The sequence below is a fragment of the Falco punctatus genome, assembly GCF_963210335.1.
Source record: "Falco punctatus genome assembly, chromosome: 7".
In the NCBI taxonomy this organism is placed as follows: Eukaryota; Metazoa; Chordata; class Aves; order Falconiformes; family Falconidae; genus Falco; species Falco punctatus.
Window position 1 is genome coordinate 52,774,897 of NC_137587.1, and position 26,381 is coordinate 52,801,277.

Here is a 26,381-nt window from a genome sequence, read left to right on the forward strand (position 1 = left end):
AAAAACTACAGCTCCACACTGCGAGGTATGCCCCCAGCCTTAAAAAACGGAGTCATCAGTGAGCAAGAGTTCCTTCCGAGAAGAAACTCTCTGATACTAAAACTGAAACCGGACTTTTTACAGCAAACGGAGAGTCAGAGTAACAGCATGGAGCAGTACTTCAGGGACTGGTTTGCAAAGCCTGCTGATCTGCACGGCGTGATTCTACCCCGCATCTCTGGAATGCAGATAAAACTGTGGAAACTGTGCTACTTCCGCTGGGTCCCCGAAGCCCAGATTAATCACGGTGGCTTCATCACTGCTTTCCATAAAGTTTCTTTGCTGGCAGATGAAGTAGACATGTTAAACAGGAATCTTCGGCAGTACAAGAGCAACTCTTCTCTGCAAGGCAGCTGCTCGGAACTGGATCAAAGCAGGATGTACTTCAGAGCAAACAGTTTAAATGACACCTCTGGGGTCCCAGACTTTCTCTCCTCCTCATTCCCATTTTCTCCTGTAGGAAACCTATGCAGACGGAGCATTCTGGGAACACCTTTAAGCAAATTTCTAAGTGGTGCCAAGATCTGGCTATCCACCGAGACACTTGCAAACGAAGACTAAGATGATGCGATGGTTTGAAGGTTTGGGGAAATTACAGCATATCATTTTGTCTTTCTAAGTTAACACTGCTAAATGCGGCATTGAAAGCTGTAATAATTTTTATATACAAACATTACGTAAGTTTTGCACAAATATTTAAAAGCAGAGCAAGTCATGCTTCAAATCGCACAATTTTGTCTTCAGTAGTTCTCATCTGCTAGGGCTTCTGGTCCCTAACACCTCTGTTTTTGTGGTTTGGCTCATTATATGCGATGGAGCATTTCAGTAGCGAATTGAAAGGCTTGGTGTGCTTGTTGGTGAGGGCTCTGCTTGAAATAATTCCTTTTTTCCCAGGTAGTGACTGAAGCGACTCCTGTGTCAAAACAGCTTGGCAGATCAGCGTGGTTAGGGGCAGTGGGCACAGGCTGACAGCCGAGACCTGGGGACAAACCGTTCTCTCAGACTGCCTCTTCAGGAAGAATACTGATTTGCATACTTACATACATAACATACTCATGTTCTGTGACTCGGTCACCCTACGTATGTGTTCACGCAGTGTGTATCCATGGGGAAGGGTCCTTCCCTTTTCTGTCTCTCCCCAAAATCTATTCATTCACAATTAGCCAGATTTGTGCTCTTTCTCATGAGCTTGACTTCATAGGCTATAGGAATCAACTTCAGGACAATGCACTGTTAACCTTAAAACATTTACTGTAGATACGGTGTTGTAGTGGCTTTAGAAGTGCCTTTAACTGGGAGGAAGCAGTAGCAAGATTACTCTAATGCAGCTGACACCCGCCCCCCCCTTACGGCAGACTGGTAGGGTAAGGTCTTGTTCCAGCTCCTGCCTCCCCCTCTCCGTTCCTGGAAATCACAGGGCCAGCTCCAGAGACAGCAGGTTTTTTTCTCCTCTTTAAGGAGAAGCTCGTTGGAGGTGCCTTCTTTTTACATACGTGCATGTCTATACAGGCAGTGCCCGAGGGAATGAAATCCAGCAGCCTCCCCTTGACTCTAAAACCTCTTAAATCTCTCTCCCCTGGATGCTGTGCAAGAAGCCTCAGGTGTCACAGGGAGGAGAGCAAGGGAGCGGAGTCTACGTGGAGAGTGAAGGAACAGCAAGGTGTCAGCCTCGGAGGGGAAGGCTGGCTCTTCACAGCGAGGCTGTATTTTATATTTGCCGATTTCTGTGTAAAACACCAATGCTATTGAACCGATCCAGGTGTTGACTCACAAGTTAAGGCACCAGAGGCTTTGTGCGATACTCCAAAAGCTGTTCTCGGTTATCGGGGGAGGGGGGAAGCAGCCTTGCGATGGTAACGCACAGGGTGGTGGAGTTGAAAGGCGGGGAGGGATGGGGGCTGGAGCTTGTCGGTTGTTTGTAAAACCAAGCTGGTCTTCAGCACAGCCTAAAACCCACGAAAACGTGGGGTTCAGATGTCTTAAGAGTGCTTGTGTAATTTATTGTAGAGAATACGCACCTGGAGTGGCCTTACAGGTGCGAGCTGCGTGCGCCCCCCCGGCTGGCAGGGCCGTGACCCACAAGGCTGCTGGGGCGCAGGGTGCTGCCCCCCCGGTGCTCGGCTGGGGGGGTTCGTGGTGAGCTGATGGGAGGGGGGGTAGGCTTAACTGTTTTTAACTAACCAAACCCCCAAACCCCTGTTTTTTATGCAAAGAAGCTGAGTGTGTGTGTGTGTGTGCATACGTGTGCGTCTGCGTGCAGACCCGCACACGCGTGTTGTGACATGATGCCAGATCGGGTCTGGCCAACTGTTTGTGAGGAAAAAACGTGTGTTCACCTCAATTGCCTAATTATGCTGCAAGGTGGTCTGAGCATGTTAAATGGTCCACAAACTAGTTGTGTTTATTTACAAGCTTTGCTGGAGCAGTCATCTAACTTGTTCAATTCATTATTCAAATGGTTGTATTAGTTTGCTTTTGTGATTTTTTTTTTTTCCCCCATTAGCTTACTGCTTTCCTTGGCCTGATACTTGACATAAAAGACCTCAACCTGTGTGCTTAGTGTCTTTTGGTACCGATTTTTTATCTTTTCAAAATCAGTTAAAACTATGGTGTCTTTTTTTTTTTTTTTTTTTTCCTTAGAAGTATAACTTTATTGGTTTAAAGGTACCAAAAACATGTAAATAAATTAGTCCACACAAGCAGCTGGTGGAATAATAATAATAAAAAAAAAGTTAATGTTTAGGCTAGTACCCTTTGGGGGGGGGGAAATGGGTACTATATTTAAACAGGACTGTCTTTTATAAGGAGATTTCAGACATTTTTACATTTCAGCTCTAAGATGTATACAGATGCTGCAGATGGTCTTTGTACTTTATATATATAGCATGGGAGGGGGTTAAAAATAATAAGCCTTTATACTAAACAAAACCTGTCTAAATATCTATTTGCCAAACAGACTTAAAAAGAGATGTTGCGCAGTTGCGAGGGGGAGCTGGGCAGGCAGGGGCTGGGATGGTGACAGCCAGCACCTCCTGCGTGCAGGGCAGCGAGCCGGGTCCCCCCCCAGGCCTGGCCTTTGGAGCAGGCTGGCCCGCCGCGCTGGGGCTGTGTACGGTGTTTCTTCCTCTTAAGTTCAACATCTTTGACTTCGTAATTTACTTTTGAAAGACAGGTACTAAACGTTAATTCTCCACTCTGCACAGTTGCCTTACCGGTGGTCAGCAGGGACTGTTCCGAACGTCTTTAATAACTTTCAAAAGCAATTTTGGGGTGTGAGTACCTATCTTTACCTTCTCTGTACAGAATACTGACATACAGGTGTGTATATATATGTGTGCGTGTATGTATATATATATGTACACATTTCTGCTCACCATTTAAAATGAGATACTGTTAATGCCATTTTGGTGTTGCAAGAGTAAAAAAAAAACTACCATGAAACTTATCTTTTTTTGTCTGTTTCTAGAAAACGTGCACTATTTTGGCTGTTACTGGCTGTTAAATCATGATTTTTGTACTACACTGTAAACCATGCGGAGGGAAATAGGAAACACTGGTTGATAGGGTTAAAGCGTTCCTCCAGTGTCGTTAATTACTGCGAGGCAGAGCTTACTGTAGACTTGGTGATCATGGCAGTACTTCATTCCCCACTTACTGCCACAGATCAAAGACATTTCTTTCATTCCAGAAATGCGTTGAGAAGTGTGTGTTGGTGTGTATACCCAGGCCTGCACGTGTGTCTCACGTGCACCTGCCTGCAATACCACTTTGATATTAACTGCCTTGTATTTTTAATGAAAATGTAGCAAGTGGGGCAAAGGTTTTGGCTTACTCTCAGATGGAAAGACATTAAAACCAAAAAAAATTTCTAACGTGTATTTAAGCAAAGGATGAAATCTTAAATTTGCCTCTAATGTAAGAGAGAGAAATCTGTACCTCAAATTGCTGTAGGCAGGTGGTTCCTAATGCTGTTGCTGTGATGGTTTAGAGTTTGCTATTTCAACTGAAACTAAAACCTTTGTGCCTGATAATGATTTATTGAGTAAAGTAGCAGTGCCAGGAAGATTATAAAATCCTGATGCTGAGTTGTGAATGTGAAGTAAATTAGACTAAATAAAAGTTCATACCTTTCCACAGCGAACTTCAGGTGCTTTTCTTTCACCTCCTCTTAACAAAAAACCCAGGGGGGTGGGGGTGGATTCCAAGAAAAGCAGGGACACTGCTGGATATAGAAAGGTGATTGATATAAAAGATGTGCAAATGATCTTGATTCCTCCCTGCGTTCTGTTACAGCGCCTGCTGTTTGTACAGTCAGCAGAATTTCTGCTAATTTAGTATGAGAATGAAGAGTCCAGAGAACAGCTGTTGGTTGGGTGTTAAAATAGAGGCAAACCCACAGGATTCTGGTGTCTAACAGAGAACTCTTCTTTTGGTTCCATTTCAGTTGACTGCCTTATTTCTGAATGACAAAACACATCCACATCTGTGAGTGACACACTGCAAATGAGCACAGTGCCCCGGTCAGGTACCGCAAATACTTCCCTTTCTTACGGCTAGCACAGATACTCACAACAGAAGGAGCTGTTAAATACATTATCCTTTCAAACACTGCAGCACATTTAAAAAAAAAAAATGTTTTATGCCTTAATCTATGCTGTCATTGCCCAGCTGTGAAAAACTGGACTGGGTAATGTGAACCACCATGGTCCAGGCAGTCCTGGAGGGGGGTGGAACTTGTACCTTGCAGGGAAATGTGCACAACATCAGGAGCTCGGGCTGCACAGGCAACACGGAGATGATGAGGGCTTGATGTGCCGCGGGTTTTATTGCAGAGGATGTTCTCAGCTGGTTCCAGCGTGACTGCAGCTGTTTCTCTTTACTGGGCAAAACCCCTGGCTTTTCTTTCCTAGCATAAGTTACGAGCTGTGTACAGAAGAGAAAGGCTTTGTTCTTTTGAACACCCAGTGACATACAGTAAATCATACTGACAGTTTTCTCAAACTGGTTTTTAGAATGCTTCGTGCTAAAAATAACTACAGTAATGTTCCAAGAAACCAGAATTTTAGAAGAAACTACTTTTAATAAGCAACAGCCAGCAGTGTGTGTGTGTCATGCCAGTTCCTTTACAAACACCCAAGTCAGTTACCCACCCACATGGGCAAGACCTCTGCTGTCAGCTGAGACGTTTACTCTTGCCTCCGACGGCTTGCACGTGACAGACTTCTACTGCAGCACCCAGCTTCTTCAGTTCACTCAGCCAGATGATCTGCTTGTGGGACAGGCGATCGTTGGGACCTTTCACTTCCACCAGCTACAAAGAAAGACCGGTGATTAGTCGTGTGCCTCTGGAGGATTTGAAAGATCATCAGCTCCCACAGACTTAATATAAATAATCCTTCATGGCTGTTATTTGCAACAAAAGTAATACAGATTTAGCACAACAGAAGGCCTGGTGGGTGCTAAATTATTAACCCATGTTCCAAAGTTTTAACTACAAGACAATGAAATTTTTTATAGTAAATACCTCCCAAAACACAGAGGCACTGGTGAATGAAGGCACCACATACTCCCAAATCAATCATTTGCCACCTCACCTATTCCAGCTGATACTGACAGCAATTTAGTCACATGTTCTAGACATTTCTGCCATTCAGCTGTTTTATAAATACCTAAAGAAGTTGCTGCAGCAACTGAGAGATGTCCCACAGACTTCTAGTACCTATTCCACTACCGTGCAAGACACAAATCGCGATTGTTTACCGCATTTTTGTAATGGAGACGTACATAGTTGTTGTAGTCTCATATAGTCAAGTTTTTGTGTAAGTGGTGACACCGGCACCCCTTGCTAACAACAGGCGGGATGCATCTGACTGATTGGTAACAGTTGCTTTACAGTAATTTTAATCAAAAACCTATTCTACAACAATACCTGACCACCTCTTGCTCTTTCTTATTATACCCATTAGAGGTACAGCAAAAATGGGGTGAAACAGCAGATAAAACAGTCACTCGCTACTTGCCATAGCTGCTGGGCAGATGAGCAGCATGTTTAACACCAGCACAACTGGAAAATACAGTTTGTATGGGCTCACAACTGGAAAGTTTTATACCTGAGCGTAAGATCAGCTGAGCACTGAGTATCCCATCATCTCCCACTATACCTTGAAGTGATCAGTGTGAGTACGCCACACAACCAGGTCAGGAAGGCCCCCTCTGCAATGGCGTAGATCTTTGGAAAGTTGCCTAAAAACCCCGCTCAGAAACATTCCTCCAAGGCAAGAGACAAGGCTCTGTAAGAGAAGTTTAAGAGAAGTTTTGGTGGTTGGCGCTTTTTTTTTTTAATTTCCTGTACAGCCATTTCCTGACTCTTGCAAGAATATTCTATGGCCCGTCTCAGCTTTTTGATTAGTTATATAGAAGAAGAAACTTCAGTAGGTGTTGCCCATCTACTGCCATTTCCCCGTGGTGTTCCCAACTACTGCTGCAGGAAAAGTGGTATCAGCAAAGAGCAAGAGCACTCGGGGTGGGGAGAGTCCCTGCTCAGCTCGTCCCTCCCACCACTCGCCCATGGCTCAGATGGCCCTGAGCCTCGGTACATGTGTGAGCACGAGTCACCGGCCAGCCGTGCCAGCGTGACCGGCCCGCTCGGCCCAACAGTCTTACCTGCACTTGCTGGAGGGAAATAAAACGCCCCCAGCTAACTAGTGCTGCTGCTCTTCCCTCCTGGGCGGTCCAGATGTCAGCCACCAGCTCCGCCAGTGTCTCTGAGGAAGCTGTACGAAGCTGCTGGAGTCTGGCCTCAATGACATCGCGCCTGTTCTCGTAGAAGCTGTCGGTGTATAAATCCAGGGGGAACGTCTGCACAAAAAGGTAAACACAGCTCTGCGGAGCTGCCGGCAAAACGGCGATTCCAAGAACGACGACATCCTCCATCATATTTCTCTTACCTCAACTATAAACACTCAACCACTGGGTCAATTTGACTTGAACATGGTCACCACATAAACCTTTATTAAATGGGGAAAGATTTGTATCTATTTATCACCCCATGCCAGTGCCACAAATGCTGGACATTTCTTAGCGGGTGCTCTGTTGGTTTTTAACCCCTTGATAGCAGTTTCCTTTAACAGACAACAAAGAGCTATCTGCTCCAGCTCTCCGAGCAGCAGCATTCTAGTTGGGATTTGGAATCATCCATATCAAGGCTGCTCAGCTACAGTGAGCAGCGTGAGGTGGGAAGAACAAAGCAGTGACGGAACTGGAAGTATCACTCAAGCCCCCTGAAAGCGGAGCGCCTTCTGCACGCTGAACACCTGAGTGTATAAAGTCACTGCAGCAAATACTTTCGAGCACAGCTGAAAAAGCTACCAAGTAGTAGCTGAGTGCCATTCTAGCTTTTGAAAATCAAGTGTCGAGTGCTTAGAGAAATAGCACATTTCAGCCCTACACAAACTGCTGCCACAGCTAATCCCACAAAAATACAGCCTAGGACTGACAGAGATTCAGGCGCAAGCTTTCAGCTCTTCCTTCTTCATGCTTATGCTCCCAATAGCTTTGTTCTACATTAAAAAGTGAAATCTAGGTTTTTAAAAAAAAATAATTTGCAAATGAGCTGTAAATACTGGGCTTGTTATAAACAAGTTTTTTGTTTGGGTTTTTTTTTTTTTTTTCTTAAGTAGGCATAATCATGTAAGCTTGTATAAAAGGAAAGGCAAATTGCAAATTGAAGCAAATTGCTTCAGAAAGGCAAGTTCTACATTAAATGTTAGTTTGCACTGACAAAGAATACCCGCTTTTAACACATGCCATGCATACAATTACAGCATCTTAGAAGAACAGCAGACATTCTACAAGGAGAGTTATTTGCATGGATTCCATTTACCAGTATTTGTGTGGCCTTTGGAGCGACAGCAGTGCCCTGCTTGTCCTGCCTATGAGCCTGCAAGTGCCTTCACGTCCAGCCTCACAGTTCCAAATCAAGGAGAGCCACAGCTCAGTTCTTTCTGCAAACAGTATTCAACCCTGAATTTACTTGCTCAGGTGAATACAAGAATCAAGTAGAAAACGCCATTTCAAAGAACAGCCGTTACTCCATAGCAAGTAAATCTTTTCACCATTGAGTAGCTCTCCGAGGATGTGACCAAGAAGATACTTACAATCAAGTGCTTGTGGCTTAAGAAATGATTTCAAGACACGACAGTATACATGCTCATAATCTATGTCAACATAAAATAAAAATACAGGTTATAGTTCAGATCAGTGGAACAGAGAGCGACTCATGTATTCATAGTTTTGAGTTTAGTCCCATTGGCCTGATAAAATAATTGCACTGATTGACGCTTTAGATTTTTTACAACCTTTGCTTACAGGACCATGTAAGGATGGCCTTGAAGGAATGTGTCCCTCCCTGCCAATTAAAAAGAGATATTTGTAGTGTCACTACTCAGAGAGACAGCCATCTCCAAACCATGAGCTGGTTTTTGACTCAGCCACAAGGATTTCTGCTTCGTACTGGTGAAGAAAAATAAACAAAAGGGGGGCGGTCAGGGAGACAAGAATAACCTGCATGTTTCACCTCTAAAATAAGAAGAAACTTCTATCTAAGATACGTCATACTGATATAGAACGGTAATTTCTTACAGTACAAATAAATGCAGTGGAAGAGGAGGACAGCACTGGCCGGTCTACCTCTTGGGCAGGGTTCCAATTAGAAGCAACGGGTTAAGGTGGAAGAAAGATGACAACTGAGTGGCCTTTTGTAGTTCTACAATATTTGAGGTGGCTTTTTATGGTTTTCTTAGCAAATGTCATTAAGTTATCAAGTTTTCTAATTGCAATTATTGAAACTGTTTCTAGCTGTAATGTGTAGGATGTAGAGCATTTAGCTAAAAGCCACAAGTTGACCTGGAATCATTAATGTAGGGTGTGGCAAGGAGTTGTTATTTGCTTCTTTGACAAAAAGGAAGGATGATGGCCAAGAGCATAAACATCTCGGGGTGGTGTGGGGTGAGGGTGTTAACAAACCCAGTTTAAAAACGTGACTTCCCTTTAAAGGCCACTAAAAAGAAAACAACTTGTTTATTTTTTTAAAGGAATGCATCATCTTCAAAGGAGATGAACAGCACTATGGTGTAGCAGTATTCTTCCCCAGAGTGTAATAGAAACTTGCCCAGGCAGTTCAGATACGGGACATAAGCATTTAGCCAGCTGAATTGCACCCTATCGGACAGCCAATCCAGACTTACATAGCAAGTAGCTCCTGACGAGCTCTTCAGTAACAAGCCCAATATAACAAATAATAAAACCAAGCAAACATCAAGATCTGTCTGGAAAGTCCCTTGGAATAAGATGTTAATCTAAACCTGAATAAGATGCTTAACACTGTTACAGAGTCTACTGCAACGGGTAAAGAAATTCACTGAAGAAAGACTTTCAAAGCTACCTGATAGGCGTTTCTGAAGACATCGGGTATGTCGTCCATGAAAATGATATCCCACATTAAAATGCCGTACAGCGTAATGAATGTTGAGCCTTCCCCATGAATACCTAAAGGGCAACATTTCATAAAAATGGAAACATTAATTTCTACAGCTATCTCATGTGAAGAGGTACTAAATCATCATGACCCAAAACATAAACACGTTATGTCCAGGTTTATACACAGCTGAAGCCAATATACACTGACATTACAGCGTTGGGTTCTAAATGCAGTTCATCCCTTCCACAACGTGCTAATGCTTTCTGCTTCCAGGCTGCTGCCCTTCACTTACAGCCCAGGGTCAAATTACTACACCCTGGCCCCACCAAGATCTACTGTTCGAACTTTCACCATTTTTAATACACAAGGTTTTTTTATTTTTACACTAGAAAAGCAATATATTAGTAACAAAATGTTTATACATATATATATATATATGTTTTGTATTATATATACGTGCGCATACACATATATATATGGAGCTATACATATATTATATATGTATATCTACATGTGCTGCAAAAAGCAATCACTCAACACCAGCAGACCAATGGCCAGGCAGTGTATTAAAAATGTAATATGTTAATAACGAAATGTTTCTATATATACAAACATTTTCTATTACATTTACCGTCTAATGAAATTAGCTAAAACTGGTCTATTAACCATACTGGTTAGTAAATTCGTTCTTTCTTCCACAGTTACTTTACTGTACAAAAAAAAAAAAACCAACCAAAGTTTGTTACCCTGATCAAAACCGTTCTGCCTGTAATGGGTTAACGCCAGCTCCTCAACTGAGCACATGACTGTGGATACACCAAAGTCTTCACCTCCTTCTTCATCACCAATATCCTCCATTAGAAACACAGATTTTCCCATTCCCGTCTGAGGACACAGCTTTCCTTTGATTGTAACCTGAACATATTAAAAGAACTAGTTCACTTTCCAGCATCACATTTAAAAAGCTTTAGCCTAGGTACCTGAACGGCTCCTAAAACACACATTCCTCCTCTTCAGTTTTCTTAAAATCAGAACTAGGCTTATTTCCAAAAATGAACAGTGTAGCATTTAGCTTGCCATTCCCTTGAAATTACTCTGTTTAGCTTTCATAAACTGGCAAATTTTTCAAGAAAAAAAAAAAAGTCTAGCAAAAATGCTGGGCAACTGGGAATGTAGTCTCTCTATATGCTGGACCAGGAAGAACACAGATGACTGAGGAGACTGATTGGGGACTGAGAAAAGGGCTGTAGGGGGGTATGTGGTGACCAGGCTGAGAGAGAAAGTGAGAAAGTGAGCCTCTGCTCTGACTTTGCCCAGATACTATAATCTTCACAATAGCAGGGAAAAGAGGAGTTAAAAAAAATCCATTCCAATATGATGCAAGTGCATCACATTGCATATTTGCATAGCATGTATTTACAGTGCATAAATCCCAAAGTTTACTAATAAAACCTTGCATTTTTTGAAGATTAATCTCACACTGATAACATGCTAAGGTTACTACTACTTTTTCTTACACACGGAATGCTCAGGCTGAAGACACCAGAGGTGATGCACTGAATTCATCAGACTCTGCAGACTCCTTTCTGTCTGACAGTTGCTGGTAAATAGTGGAGTTTAGAGCTTATCAGATTTGTAACAGGTTCGGTAAAGAAATGTGAATTAAATCAGCGTACAGCTGACTAACTCAGCTAAGAAGCTGATCATTTATTAAGTAAGGAGGCATAGTTGTTTGCAGAGGCTTTTGTTTTAGAAACACATCTGCATTTATTTTCCTGCGGCCCAAATAAGTCAGAGGCTCATCGATAGCACATAACAACAGTCTCCCAGATTATTTCTTTTCAGAAGAAAAACAGACCTCATGAGTTGTTATTTCTCAGAAACCACCAGCAACTTTACTCACATGTGTCACATCCTCCACAGTTATGACAGGCAGATCATGGAACAGGCACCTGAACTGCTTGCAGCTTGGCGAGTCTCTGATTCGTAGGGCCCGCTGGTAGAGAGAGAGACGATGCCCAGTACGTACAAACGGGTCTGCCAGCCCACGTCTGATGCAGTCAATGGCCTAGCAAAGAGCAACGTAACAGGCACCGATTTACAAAGACCTAAACATACCTGTCTGTTCTTACTAAGCCCAAAAGACCAATGGATTTAAGGAGAACAAAAACGTGAATGTAAAAACCAGCCTATAAGACAGGGCCACCTTTCTTACTTGTACATACTTTAGTTCTAAACTGGCATGTAATATTTTGCACTGGTAGGCTTCTGGATTCAAATTTGCACCAGTACAGTAAAAAGAAATTACCCTCCATTTGTATTGATCAATATGAGATTAAGGAAATGTAAATTCTACATAAGTGACCAGAAACAAGAGTTGGTTCTAAGATAAATCAGTTCAATATTTTTAACCCAGTTTCTTAACAGCACGTAATACAGAAACAGAGGGAGCAGATCAGTTGCACAAGGATGTACATACAGAACAACTTCTAGATCAATGCACTACTGCAGTGAAGAACATCAAGGGTTAAACATGGACTCCAAAAATTAATCCAAATCATGCTTCTGACATACTCCCTGCAGCTTGAGGAAGGCACTTTGTCCTAATTTATAAATAAGGAACCGAGACAAAATCTTCCTTTACACAACTTCTAATTCCAAATCTGGAAAAAGCTTGCTATGGGGGTATAAGATGCAGAAGAGACAACTGCAGATGCTTGACAGCCTATGGTATTCTTTCCTTTTAACAGGCTTAAAGAATTAAAAAGCAACATAAAATACGAACTTTTTAATCCCAATTCTCAATAGACTTAGTAAGGCGAGAAGGAAGCAGCACCAAGGGGGGGGGGGTGGGGGAAGTAATTCTCTGCTTATTTTAAATAACTCTACAACTGCTACTGTTCTGGACTTAAAACATTTTTTTATCTCTGTTTTTTAATGCCAAATTAGTCAGGTATCTTATGTGTGTTTAATTAGATTGATCCTCCTTCTCTTTTAGTTAGAAGTTGATCTGCAGTCTGTCCATACTTCACTGTGACCTGAACAGTCCTAGAGTTTCATTTTCAATCATTGACAATATTTCTCCTTCGTATGTAACAGAGAGGGAAAACAGATGTAAACCAGCAGCTGATAGAACTACCACCTGCTGTTTCTGGCACAGAAAATTCATGGAACTGCAACGGAGCTCCAAAACGAGTTAGACAGTAGCTACCTTGTGGCTCTTGAAAAGCAAGTCTGTGGTGCTGGCTCACAAGGAATTCAAAGGCACAACCTGTCCTGCCGCTGACCGTTTCCTCTGATTTCTTCACATTCTGCTGCAGAACTGTTTCCAGAGGTTCCAGAAAGTTCTACAGAGATTTAGAATAATCCTTGCCCACAATCCTTGCCATTCCCATATGGTTATTTTTCCTCTCAGTCGGCTACATGCCAGCTAATCACTTAGGAAACTCAAAGATCGCTCACCACACACACAGTGTTTCTAAAAGCCTGAGCTGTTAAGACTTGAGACTGGCAATTTTACCCACTGCACAAATAACGTGTTTCGCTTGTACCAGTAGGGTGTGTTTGTGGCCTACTGGAAGGGAAGAGAGCAGAGGGCAAAGTTTCAGCACAAGCTAAGATTACCTCAAAACCTCTTCTGCCCTCCTCTGCCTTCCTAAGAGAATTAAACAGACGAGGATGAGCATAGCCTGTAATACATGCTATCTAAAACCACTCATGTTATTTTTTACCAGTCTAAGGATGGTCAGACACAGTTTCTCCTGCAGGACCATGGAAATAGTTTAAATTTGCTGTTAAAGACTCATAACCCTGCCAGAGCTGTATCTAGTAACAGATTGGAAACGGCAGTCTACTGCTTGACTCCTTACAGTAGAAACACACCAAAACTGGTCCAGATACAGAAGACAACCTTTTCCTCACTGGGAACAGTTAGCCAAGGACTTAATTCTCTTAATTTTTTGTTTGAAAACATTAAAAAACTCCTCCTGATCACGTCTGTTTCTTTTCATTCCAGATATGGCCTCATCATGACTCAGATTCAGAAGCAGAAGTGTTTACTGCAAGAAATTTCCTTGCTTATCACACATTAGGCAAATTTATAAGGCAGAACAGCAAGGAAGCTGATGCCTGATAACCCCCATACGCCATGCCAAACGGTGGTGCTCTATACAACAGAAAAAAGCAGCCCAACCAGGGATGAGGGTACACTCAGTATTCAATTTCTTAGGAGAAACTGGCTGCATGACCTTCAGATTCCTACCAATACCTGCAATTTTAGGAGAGCCTACAAAGCTGTTCTTCTCGTATGAAATATTTAAAAAAAAAAAATGTTTTCAGACAACAACTGCAGTGTTTCCAGCTTTACAGCATGCAGTTGTGAAGATACCTTCTTAGTGTTCTTCAAGTGCTGATGTAAATTCAGAGCTAGGCGGTCCCACCACCGGCCTCTGCTGTCACTACAATACACATCCTGAGACAGGAGAGCCTGCAGCTCCTGCACTGCTTCCTGTGAAAACATTGTATCTTTGTTAATTGAGTCAGAAAAGCAAGTTGAAGTTTCATTATATAACGAGCTTGTCACTTTCCCTTCTACTTACTGGGTACTATAAATCTGTGTCTCTGCACAATTCAAACTCCATTTTTACTCCAGCACCCAATATATCCAGGTGCATGGGTGTATCTTAAAAACTCTAGAACAGAGAGACTTTTACGTAAACTTAAAGGTTAGCTGCCAAAACCACAGTATTTTTGTCCTTTCGGTATTTCTTACTGTATATGAACAAGACCTGAATATTACTTGTTGCCTTTTTTCAGAGGCAGTCTTTTTCAGAATAATCTGCTTTGCTTTAACATGTAAACCAGAGGCCTTTGGAAACGTCAGCTCCCAGGGTGAAGGGGTAGGGATTTCATAGAAGACTCTTCTTCCAAGATTGTCTTATTTAAAAACGATAACCAAATCTTAAAAGGCACAGATATCTTTCAATAATGAAACAACAATGTCTCAGCCACAGTCTTATGGTATATTACATACGATAAACCTCCAAAGCATAAGCAGGAAACAAAACAATGTAAAACTTTCTAAAGCAGCAAGAAAAAAGGTTCTTTTTCCTTCAAAGTGACCTGTTAAGAGAACTGTAGCAAGTCCTGGCAAACATTATCACCATTTCCCAGCCACATCAGAAGTGTAAATTGATGTACAAGGGTACATGAAACACACACTCCTCTTCACCACACCACTTTACCTTGTACATATGAAGTCTCTGCAAAATTTCAACACCTTGAGAAAGGATTCTTGTATAAACCCAGCCAACTGTGAAACGTCGCAGATACTCAGGTAAAACTCTGTGATAGCTGAAAGATAAGATCAGCTCAAGAGCAGCTCAAGTTAATGATGGCAATTTAAATTCTTAAAATTCACTTACTAAGAATAATTATACCTAAAGCATTTACAAAAATTAAATGCATTATATATATAAAAATTGAACTGCAATGAGTATCCTAGCTGCAAAGTCAAGAACCCAAAATTAAGAAAACAGTTTAGTTTAGATAGCAGGTGCAAGCTGTACTTGCACAGCCTATTTCAGCTGCAACAGCAGTGAAATTATTAGTTAATAAGTTTTACATCAGATGCAAACCAATAATTGACTATATCACAATTTGTTACTGCCAACTTGTTCTTTTAAGTCAGAAGGTAAACTTTAGAAATAGCTGAACAAAAGGAAAAGGCTGTAACAGGCATTTCCTGCCATAACAGATGACTAACACCTTTTAGGTAGGCACCTCTATGTTTCAAGACAAAATCATTTAAAGTCTCACCAAAATCGAAACAGGTTTTTCCACCGTCTTCAGTGTGAAATGGAACAGACCTCCAAATGACCCTCTATGAGTATTATTTAATTCAGTTGCCATGAATATAATACCAAACATAAGGCTTTAATTTTTGGTATAACATTAAGCCAGAAAAAATAAACAATTGAAAGAAAACCTGACAAAGGACACTTCAAAACCAATACAAGTTATCTCAGTTCTCCCATCTTCAGTAATGTTTCCTGAACAACACCCACTTGGAAGTTTGAAGAGATGAATGACCCAGTATGTTTTCCCGTAACATTTGCAACATCCTTTTGTTCACAGCAAATTTTAAATTCTGCTTATTGCCATTTGTCTAAAAGCCATAAAAAACCAAAGTGTGACAAGAGAAAAATAAGGCTCTTGTTCTCCTGTATTGGCACAATAGAACAGAGATGTTTTAGTGCTTTATCCATGCCTACTAATTCATTCCCAAGGTTTTATAAAAAAGGCCTTTTCACACAATCACTTAAAAGCTAAAAAAACCAACCAAAGAGTTCAAAGCACTAAAGCTTCTAAATTTATCAGGCTTAAATAATATCACTAGTCAACAAGCCTCTCTCAAAAGAAAAAGTACCAAAAGTAAGATAATACACTTCACAGATTCATATGGGCTAGTTTCCAGTTTACTACCTCAAAGATGGGTGATTTTTCAGTCCATTCCAGGTTTCTTTAGCATACATATATAGATTATTAGCTTCTTCCCAGTTCCCATTTACCATTGCAGTGGCTATATCATTTGACAGATGAGCAGCAGCTGCATACCTAAGGGAAAAAACCCACAGTTACGGTATTAGGCTCAAAAAGCATTTATAGTTAAAAGAAATCAATTCCTCCATAAGATACCTTTTAAAAACTCCTCTCCAGTCTCCAAAGACATTGAATCATGGCACTAACTTTATTCTTGATCGTGTAGGATCAGCAGAGTTTATAGTAGCCGTGTACATTATGTTTAAAATCACTCATAAACCAGAGAAAGTATTTTTTATTTTGTTCAGAGTCCATTCTGATAACCATCACAGCAAATAAAGAAACAACTTTCACCAGCAGATGATCATGAAGCAAATAAATATGCTATTTCGGTTCAAAATGCAAGCCACTGTGAATTACAAATCCTACCTGGATACAAAAATGCATTTAAAATCACTGCAGAAGTGCTCTTCTACCTATTTACATCTGGAGTTCTACACAATGAATGCTTATTTGCCTACACGAGTGCTGCAGTAAAGCTTTTCTAGAAATAGATTTCCAAACTGCCAAAGCTCCCCCTACCTGATAAGATCTTCTCTGTCCTGGAAGACCTGTGTTTTCCTATTTACAGTGTAACTGGGGAATACCATACGCCCCATGTTTACCATAAGGACTGTGGAGAGCTGGCCTTGACCAGCACTACCAGCTTCTTCATCCTCCACTGACTCAGGCAGTGAAAATAGCAGCAGAATTCGGGAAAAGACAGCCCGAGGGCCTTTACAGACCCTGACAGATTTTCCAGCCAGGTCCTTCACCCTGGAAGGACAAATAAAATTATTGTAAGAAATGGGTTTTACCATCACTTACACAAATTCAAATATACTGAATAAAGTATGAGAATAATTTTGGTTTCAAGACAATTAATTGGTAAACTTCTTTTTCCTTGCAAGAAGCAGCTTGAAAAACTATATAGCACATGTAATCTCCAGTGAAAAGCCAAAGAAATGCATTAACTAATAAAAAGTTTAAGGGCCGAACTTCAAGCAGAACGGAATTGGAACTAACTGCCCCTTGGGTGCAGCCACTTTGCTGCAATGCCAGGCAGTACCAACAAGATGCAGTTTGCTGCCAGGGCGATGTCTACAGCCCACAGTCTGAGACCCCTTGTTTTAGGGTATCTCCATCAGCACACCTTCATCCAGCCTCTTCGTACAAGATTTCTGTTACTTGTCCACAAAACAACACAGATTTAAACCAGGATTTTCTCTGATCTCATGGGGTAACTAGTACTTCAACTGTCAACTACAGCAAAAAGCATTAGGTTCCCAAAGTTGATCTGGCCGAGAAAGTAACTATCAGCTTCTTTTCTTGGAGTAGGGAGTAAGCCAGTGCCAAGGCCTTTTTTGGAATGTAATTAATTTTCCCAGGTTCCCTTCCATTTCCTGAAGACACTTTTTTCTATCCTTCCTACAGTTTAAGCCAATATTCTGAAAACAATTTTGTTTCTGCTAGAGGTATTTATACAAATTATGCATCATGCATCATCATGCCATTCAAATATCTAGTATCAAAGAGAAAAAATGAAATCTCAAGTGATACAAAGTATTTTCGTACTGAAGTTTTCTACACCTGGATTAGAATGAGGAAAAAACAACCAGAACTCCTTAAATTAAAACGTCCTTACTTATCACAAAGTCCCAACATCCTCTAACACAAGACAATCACGGCTGTGGCTGTGATCACTTCACCTGTTTCCCTGCACACCAAATGAAGTGGAATGCTACTGGCGACAATGACACCAGTGTGAAATACTATTTTTTACAGAATGAGAACCATAGAGCTCCTGTTGTATTTTGAAGACAACAAAGACCCAATAAAACTACTTTAAAGAAGCTAAGCATACTATGCAAACCTCCCAGCTTGCGAAGCTCTGCAAGCCCAGCACCAACCTAGCATTAGGCCTCTCTCTTGGTGTAAGAAAATAAGATCTTACTGGTTCATGTAATAAGAATAATTCTTCACAGAGGGATGATTTTAAAGTTCTTCCAATATTAGACCCCTTTTAATACAAGGAATTTTGTGGAGAATCACGTGATAGGTTTTGGGGTGAGTATTTGTCCAATAAACTATGCTAAACTTGACAAAGCTTCATATCTCTCTCATTTGAGAAAGATATCACAGGAAAGACAAATTGTGTTATTGAAGGAAATGCAGTACATACTGATACCTGTCAGCTTTCTACCCAACCTGCATTCTGGACAGAAAGTATTCTGCAGTTACTGAGTTCAGACCCTAGCTCTCTAGCCTATCAGACAAACTGGCTGCTAGACAAGCAATCTTTCTTTATGTGCATTATTATTCAAACAGTTACTTTTTGGTATTAGTTACTAAGAGAGAAAACTGCCTAAGAAAGCTTATGAACTCCAGAACTGACCTGTGCCCTAGCACCAGTAACCTCACTATTATGTTGGTTCATACTCCTAGACTTTTTGTGGATGTTTTAGTTACAGATCCAGCTCTAAACACCAAGAATGGCAATGTTGTGCCCACTGCTGTTAGGGCAGAATGATGCCTTAAACCTGAACCTGGACCCCAGAAGACCTGGAAGTCAAGGGCATCTGATATACACAGCTGTGATAGCCAGAGAGAAAAAATTCACAGGAAAGAACAAACACTCTGTCAGGCAAATAATCTTTTCCCTTTTAAAATATTGCCGGAAAGGAGGGTCTAGCTGAAGCATAAAGTCAATCACAAAAAAAAAAAAAAAAAAAGAGTATCGTTCCCATCTAATTCTACTAAAGGAGCACACCCAGCAAATGAACATCAGTTAGTTGCTTTAATAGGCAGTGACTTTCCCTATGTCTTCCTAGATATTTTTATGCACTGGTTTTGCTTTAAATAATTCAGAAATGTTTCTCTGTGTAACTGAGTAACTTTGGAGACAGACAATCATGCCCACAGCTGAAAAGCATGACACAGTTTAAAAGTCTAATAGTTACCATTCTGTTTGACCCACCATGAATCAAAATTTAATGCTGCCCTTTTTTTATCCACAAATTTACTAAATGCTTCCCTCTCTTCAAAAGGCATCTAGATTGGGTCCTCTGAAGCGTAATTCCCATTTGCCTGCACAATTTAACTATAAACAGAGTTACCTTGTTAAAATCACTGTCCCAATACCAGCCTGATTCCTGCTGAAGACTGAACGTTGTTTTGCCAACCTCAGAAAATCATCCACAAGCTGCTGTTTCTGACCATTTGGGTTTGGCAAGTGAAAGATCTTTGCTAATGTTTTTAGCTCAGGGGCTGAAAGCAAATCCAACCCTTCACACAGGTCTTCCAGTTCAGATTCTAGAAATAAAATGATCCACATATATTCATTATGTGCTATACCTATACAATCAAGCAACAACTCAAAGTATAGTACATCCCTATAACCTAGCACTAATCTAATGATTCACACATGTTATTATCAGGGCTAATTGGTTCAGCTTGGAATTCATTCCCTTCACAGGCCCAGTTTGAAGGAATGGAATTATCAGAAAAAAAAAAAATCCCTTTGCAACTGCAAAACAAAAGCAAATATAAAGAAATTCCACCAAGTTACAAAAAAAAAATAAAAATGCTGTTCAGCAAAACTCTTCTTCCTGGTGATTAAAACTTTGCCCAATGCCAAAAAAAAGTGCTGCCAGGGAGCAGCAATAGCTGAGCTGCCTGACAAGCGGGAATGAGCCAGGAGTCAAGAGTGCTCACAGCACTGGCAGTGTCCTCAACAGCTATGGTGCAGTCCCACCATAAATGAACAGAACGGGCAGAGCAAAAGTCCTGATAACAGATTCCACTGGCACCCCCAGAAACGACACGATGAAGAATCAGGCCCAGGACCGACCCGAGAGACACGCCGGATGTAAGAGTAGAGACAAGACTACAATTAATGTCTGAGACAGCCACAGACAAGACTGGAAACAAACACCTGCAGCACCAGTAGAAAGGCCAGCTAGCCGGGGACGGACAAGGCCAGGGACATGGTGCGTGCAGGGCAGCGCTGCAGGATATTAAGCAGAGCTCCTGGACCAAACTGCACAGCTCAGGGTCCGAGATGGGGCTGGTGAGGGCAAGTAAGGCTTATTGTTGCACCTATAGCTCTGACACTTATTTAGCTCTCCCTATTACCCAATTTGCACTAACTGCTTTTATTATTAATGTAACACAACACAACTCATCCACCCAAAATGTTCATTTTGCTCTTCTAACTCTCTTCTCAAGGCACAGACAAGCATGTAGTGCGTTAAACTCTAATATGCCACAGCTGCAGGTTTTAATTGAAATATTTTTCACATTTATTAATGCTGACCATACCTGTTTGCAGAAACCTGGCTTCAGCCAGTTCTTCAATTATTGGTGACAAATCCGTACTTATCTCTCCATACTCTATTTTGTTCACCTTTAACCAGTTCAGCTTGCGTTGAAAAAGTCTCACATACAACTTCTGCCCACCAACTGCAAATTTTATTTAAAGCAGGGAAGGATAAAAAGAAAATTAAATTCTAAAACAGAGTACTATGCATAATCACTACCCTACCCAGAAAAAAATTACTGTGATGCAGGTATCTTCTAAAATACATTTTAAATTTGCCCATGTTCTATGAGTGGACTTGGTAAAATACCAGAACATAACTTTCTAAGTAATTAATGCTCATTAGAATTAGAAGTTTTGTAGGTAGAAAATTATTACAATGTATTTTGTAGGTAATGAACATTTCTAAAATGCATTTTGGACATGCTTACTCTGTAAGAAATAATCTGTTTTCTAGGAAAAGACAACTTCATTTTTCAAACTCCTTATACTGTGATGTTAAATAGATCTTTTTGCTTTCTTTAACACTCATTTAATAACCAACTATTTGACATCGGGGAACAAAAGAAGCTGTAGTCTGACAAAATAATTTCATAATCACAGAATACTTCTACCTGTAATAGTCTTCAAATTCTTGTTTTTCCAAAGATAAGCTTAATTTTACTAATTTATCTACTGAAAACAAGGGGGGAAAAACCTCCTACAGATCTGATTTTTATCAGGGAAGTGCTCTCTTACAGTACCTTTAAAAAATACTTTCAAGATACTAACAACGCTGAAATGCAACAAAATAGCTTATTAGATCTTAGCTGAAAATAGTCTAGCTACATTCAGCACTCTTTCAAATACTTAATTAACTTCTCATTAACTTCTAATTTTTTTTATTCCTGCCCGCTACTGCTTAACAGAAACTGATCTTGAATAAAACCAGACGCTGCAACACGACCCTACGGCCTGGAGTGCGCCCCTATGCTATGCAAGCCCACCCCAGCCCACCCAGGACTGGTGGCTTGTGCTCAGGGTCAGCTCTGCTGCGGCGCAGCCGTCCAAGCCGAGCTCAGGCTGCTGGAAGAGCTGCTCAAAGCTCCGTCAGGGGCCACCCCGACCGCCCAGGAGCTGTACCTCAGCCCAGTGCGGAGCCCCCCAGTCCTGCCCCAGCTCAGCTGCGGCACGCCAGCACCCAGCCAGGCACCCCGCTGCCTCGGCTTCACCTCGCACCTGCCTCGGCACTGCGGGCTTGGGCGAAGGGCTGCCACCAGTGGCACGCGGCTGGCTGCAGTGCTGGCACTGCGTCCGCTCTGCTTCTCCTCTTGGGCCAGCGCGGGTTTGTGCCCCTTGCAGGTGGGGAGACAAGGTGGCCCCTGCCCGCCCTGCTGTCCCCTTCAGCTCCTGGCTCATCTTCCCGTGTAGAGTAGTCGGCTCTTGCAGCTCCCTGACAAATACAGTCCTATGTTATAATCTTATCTTTCTTACAATATTCTCATCACTTACATTACTATTATTCTTTAACTTTTAAAATGTTTGATGTTACTGCATACTTGTAATTATTACAATACAACCTGCGAGATCTTAACGGCTACCACCACAGAAATACCTGTCTAGAGCCCTACTGCCACCTCTGGAGTTTCTTCACCTTTTTAGCAACCATTTCTATAGCTGGTTTGAGTAAACTGAGTTTTCTACTAGGGCAAATTAAGAATGTTCATCCAGTCCTTTCAAGCTGCTAAACTTTGGAAGATCTCAGGTGAAAAAAGACATTTCTGAGATTGTTCCACCACAGTTGGAGTACTTTCTAGAGAAACAGATACGCACCGCCTTGACTTTTTTTTATTTTATGGAACAGAAACTACATATCCAGGTGGCATTTCTTTCTAAAAACCTCAAGCCAGCACTTCTCCATGTTTGTCGCTCAGGATCCTGTGTTAACAACCTTGTGATGTCGTATATACTAACCCAACCTCATTCTGTTATCCTCCATGCTTACTGAAAGCCTCCTATTGGCCTTGGAAAACTTTACATTATTGCTAATCTCAAGTCATGACCCCAATACTCTCTTTTATGATGTCCTGTGGTGTCAATCCACAGTATCATTTGGAACTTCATAGAAACAGAAATTAAGGGACTAAGTGCTCTAAATGGCTAGAACAGCTTTCCTCCACTTTGCAACGGGGAAACAGTCTAAAGGCTGTTGTACACTAGTGAAGAAAAAATTAATCTACAGTGAGGAAAGACCAAAATACACAACAGTTTCATATAGGGACATACAATTCTTCAATGTGACAAACTTTACAGCCTGCTAATTAAGGCAAACTCAATGAACACAAAATATTAGTAAGTGCAGCCTGCTTCTGATTGCTTTTTTTAATTATTTTTACCAGCAGGTGTGTATGCAGCTGTCACTTTTGTATGTTCAGCTCAGATGCATGAGCATAGCTCACAGGCGCATGTACCTAAAACCACCTTGTCAGGCAGCTGTGTAACAGCACGGTAGCTTAGAACAATATAAATGGTTATGCCCGCAGTACTCCGAGATAGAACTTCTAGTGGAAGTTGTTAGAAGCTTATTTCTATTCTTATGCTCCCAGTGTGCTGCTCAAGTGCTGGTAAAACTACTCTCCATTACAGTTTAAGACAAATATAAACACATGTAAAAATCTGGAGGGTCAATTTTAACTTGCATCACTTCTGCCATGCTTTTACTGTAAAACTTGTATAGGATCCAGACAACATGTCTGCTTTGAATCTTGTCTAAATATGGAGGGCTTATGTCTCTGACATTCTGGTTCCTGAAATTAATGAGAGTTAAAAGTACTAGCAACCTACAAGAAAATGACTGTTAATTAGTAACTATCATTCTAAACATTGGATAATAATCATAGGGATAACCACGGATTCACATGAAGCATGGAAGTCATCTGTAAATGTACTGAACCAAAGCTCACAAATGCCACTTGAGAACTATTTTTTTTTCCAAGGTCTGTGTATTCACCACAGGCCTCTTCATAACGCCACTATGTAGAATTCCCATACCTATTAATCATCAAAAGCTTTGTGTTAACTGATACTCTTATTCTGCACTATTAGTTTCCTTCCTTGGAAACACATTTAATGCAGCAGCAAGTTGACTTAAGAGTCTAAACCCCAGTATTAACAGTGAATTAAAAAAAAAGTATAAAAAAGCCACCAGAAATATACATAGCCCTTCTCTCCTTATTTCTTACAAGTCTCCAATATTTACCATTACCTTGCATTAAAGCAACATTAGGAAAGTTTCCCTACAAGAAGCCACTAGGGACACATCTCCTGAGAAGGAGATTCTTCCCTTAAGAAATTTATCAAGTTAAACTGCCCATTGGTATAGCACTCTTCAACAAAAGTATGTAACAGTTCTCTCTACAGGAGGTAATGCGAAAATACATTTTTTTAAAAAAAGATACCTGATAATTTGCAGAACTTGGTTATAATGTTCATATCTTGCTCGTTGAAAAGTCTGACATCATCTTCGTTCTCCAAGACTGCTCGCAGAACCACTAAAAAATTCTGGAGGTAATATGGGTGACCAGGAGAGCTGGGCACAGAGCAAACATTATTTATTTTGTCTAAAATGTCCCCAATGGAATTTTGAAATTCTTTTTGTACAGTTTCTGACAAAGTATGATTTATTTCATCCTCAGCGTCTTCATGAACTTCCACAGGAAGTACCTGCACAACACCCTTGCCAAAGCAATTTTGTGTACCGCAGCTCGCTTGTGCCTTGGAATAGAGACTAACCTGAGCGGGAGGCTGAGTCCTGACTTCCAAACTACTGGTCATCTCTGCTGAAGTAGAAATAGCTAGATCAGTTTCAAATTTATCGGGACCTTCAGATCCATGTTCTGTTTCAGTGCTCCTTGTACCAACTGGTAACCTTTTGCCCTTAACGTTATCAGCCGGTAAGGATACCTGAACACTATCCGCAAGGTCTTCTCCACCACATTTGTTTACTACTTCTTGAAATTCAGGCTCCTCCTTTGAAAAATTTTGTTCTTGGCACTCTCTCTGAGCAAGCCGATTTTCTTTCTGAGAACTATGTCCAGCATAGATCTCATCATCCTCATTCAGTGCTGCAGCACGTTTGCACATATAATTCACAGCTGGAGGTGAAGAATTGATCTCTCTATAGACAATCTGTTTTCCTCCCTGGATACGTCTTCTGGACAGTTTAGACGACAAGCTTCCCAAAGAGATTATTTTAACTGTTTGAGCCTGTGGTTCACTGTCAACACTACAAACTGAAGTATTATTGTTAAAATAAGGACTAATTTGTTGTGCTGCACTCCCTTCTGCTTTCAATGAACTGCTTTTGGAAGGGCTTGTTTCTTGATTCAAGAACTCTTTTGAAAAATATATGCTGGAATTACTGTTTACACTTGCAGCTGGGGAACTCTTACCCCTAGAAGGGTTCAGTGCTGATTCAATGACACCAGCCTCACCATGGTTTCTCTGACATGTTCCATCCATGTGCTCATTTATTTTGTATCTGGGCACCATTTGCCCGCACATGGGACAGATAATTTTGGCAGGGGGAACATTGTTAAAAAAGGAAGTAATAGAGGAGGACGCTGAAGGTATAGATGGTGTTCCTTTACCTTCCACTTTTTTTGCTGATCCTTTTTTTTTCTTATTTGTACTGAGTGACAAGCTTATGCGGGGTCTTTTAATTTCTGAAGACCTAGCTTCCGCCATGACAGAACTTCAGAGCATTTACATGGCACAGGCAACCTCATTCAGGCTGTATTATTTCCTTATTCTGGAGTACGTGAAAAAACTTTCCCTGGCTTTGCATTTTCCATCTGCAATCCTCCGACATGCCTTGAAGAAACAAAAAAACCCAGAGTGAATGAAATTTGATATTCTAAGGTGCCAAATGCAGTCAAGAGAAACAGTGAAGACAACAAAAAAAACAACCTATAGTGGGCAAGTCAAGGAATCCCGGGCGGCTACGGCGCAGACCCCCCTCCCTCCAGCAGGCCGCAGCGGGCACAGGCCCTGCCATGCGGGGCGGCAGCGGCCTTCGCGGGAGCGCTTTAAAATCCGGAGCTACTATACGCTTTAACTATTTAAATGCCATGGTCACTTGCTGATGTAAGTGAAAATTTGCGCTACAATTCCATTGCTGCAATTCCGGCCTTTACCTCGTTCGCCACCGGCAGGCAGCACCGCTCGTGGTGCCGCCTCCCGGCCTCTGGCCGCGCCGCTCGGAGCGGGCCCCGCGCAGCCCGCCGGCGCCTCAGCTCCGAGCAGCCGCTCCTGCCGCCGCCCGGTGCCGCCCCCCTCCCCGCGCCCACGTACCGGCGCCGCACCCGAGCGCCGCTCCGCCGCGGGCGGCCCGGGGCAGCGGCGGGGGAGCGGGGGCCACCGCGCCGGAAGGCGGGCGCTAGGGCCCTAAAGCTGCCTGCCGCTCGGCCTCCCCGCCCCCAGGCCAGAGCAGCGCAGCGCCGAAGGCGCCGCGCAGACCTGGGGAGCCGAGCGCCGAGCCCGCGAACCGCGCTCCAATAGTTCATCCTTATTTCCAACATCTTGCCCTCCTTACATTTAAAACTCCCTTTAACAACAACAAAGGGTGAAAAACAGTTGTGACCTTTCTTTAGAAAGGGCCAGCACCTTGAGAAGTATCCCTTGTAAGTTAAAGGCTACCATTTGCCTAGCCTGGGTTACTGCTGGCTTACAAAGCACCTGTGTCCTCCGTGGTAATCATGATAATCACGATTGCAAAGATGCTTTCCAATTTACACCGCCAGGACACACCTTACCTCCTTCAGCTAACGCAGTTGCTCCTGCAGTACGAAAGCTAGCGACTGTAACTTCAAGAGCGTACAGTCAAAGCACAAGTATCATACACGGCTACGTATCTGCCCAGGGCAAGAAGCCTTCTTTTGGGAATAAAAAAGGCAAAGAGCATGGTAGAAAATAAAGAAGTAAAACCTA

General features: G+C 41.9%; 2 protein-coding genes across 11 annotated transcripts in view; one reads left to right on the plus strand and one right to left on the minus strand.

The window, feature by feature from the left end:
• The window catches only part of MTMR10 (myotubularin related protein 10), a 41,420-nt gene extending 37,240 nt beyond the window's left edge, over nt 1–4,180 (plus strand). The window contains exon 16 of the mRNA XM_080395582.1: nt 1–4,180. Coding sequence (XP_080251708.1) covers nt 1–600 — 600 coding nt within the window. The 3' untranslated portion in view covers nt 601–4,180.
• On the minus strand, nt 2,604–26,315 carry FAN1 (FANCD2 and FANCI associated nuclease 1). Of its 10 annotated transcripts, none has more exons than XR_013929484.1 (16): nt 25,589–26,315; nt 23,852–25,265; nt 20,417–20,557; nt 19,213–19,408; nt 16,640–16,873; nt 16,001–16,132; nt 14,761–14,869; nt 13,905–14,024; nt 11,421–11,585; nt 10,264–10,432; nt 9,482–9,585; nt 6,703–6,897; nt 6,201–6,329; nt 5,190–5,350; nt 4,780–4,962; nt 2,604–4,261 (listed from the first exon to the last, which is right to left on the minus strand). XR_013929484.1 is itself a non-coding variant. In XM_080395570.1 (15 exons), exons 2-14 carry the CDS (start codon nt 25,137–25,139, stop codon nt 5,213–5,215), a joined length of 3,120 nt encoding a protein of 1,039 aa, XP_080251696.1. In that variant the 5' UTR covers nt 25,140–25,265; nt 25,589–26,315; the 3' UTR covers nt 2,604–4,962; nt 5,190–5,212. The 10 variants fall into 10 exon arrangements, 6 of the variants coding, with proteins under 6 accessions (XP_080251696.1, XP_080251695.1, XP_080251694.1 ...); XR_013929485.1 differs by having other exon boundaries at nt 2,604–4,536; XR_013929486.1 differs by having other exon boundaries at nt 2,604–4,647.
• Nucleotides 26,316–26,381: the final 66 nt, after the last annotated feature.

Excerpts from the sequence above, each read along its gene's own strand:
- FAN1 (XM_080395570.1), bottom strand. The coding sequence starts at position 25,139 with ATGGCGGAAGCTAGGTCTTCAGAAATTAAAAGACCCCGCATAAGCTTG. Across the intron at positions 11,586-13,904 it reads ACTTGAAGAACACTAAGAAG|GCCATTGACTGCATCAGACG; the intron begins GTATCTTCACAA and ends GCTCTTTGCTAG. Across the intron at positions 5,351-6,200 it reads CTCACACTGATCACTTCAAG|CTGGTGGAAGTGAAAGGTCC; the intron begins GTATAGTGGGAG and ends CTTTCTTTGTAG.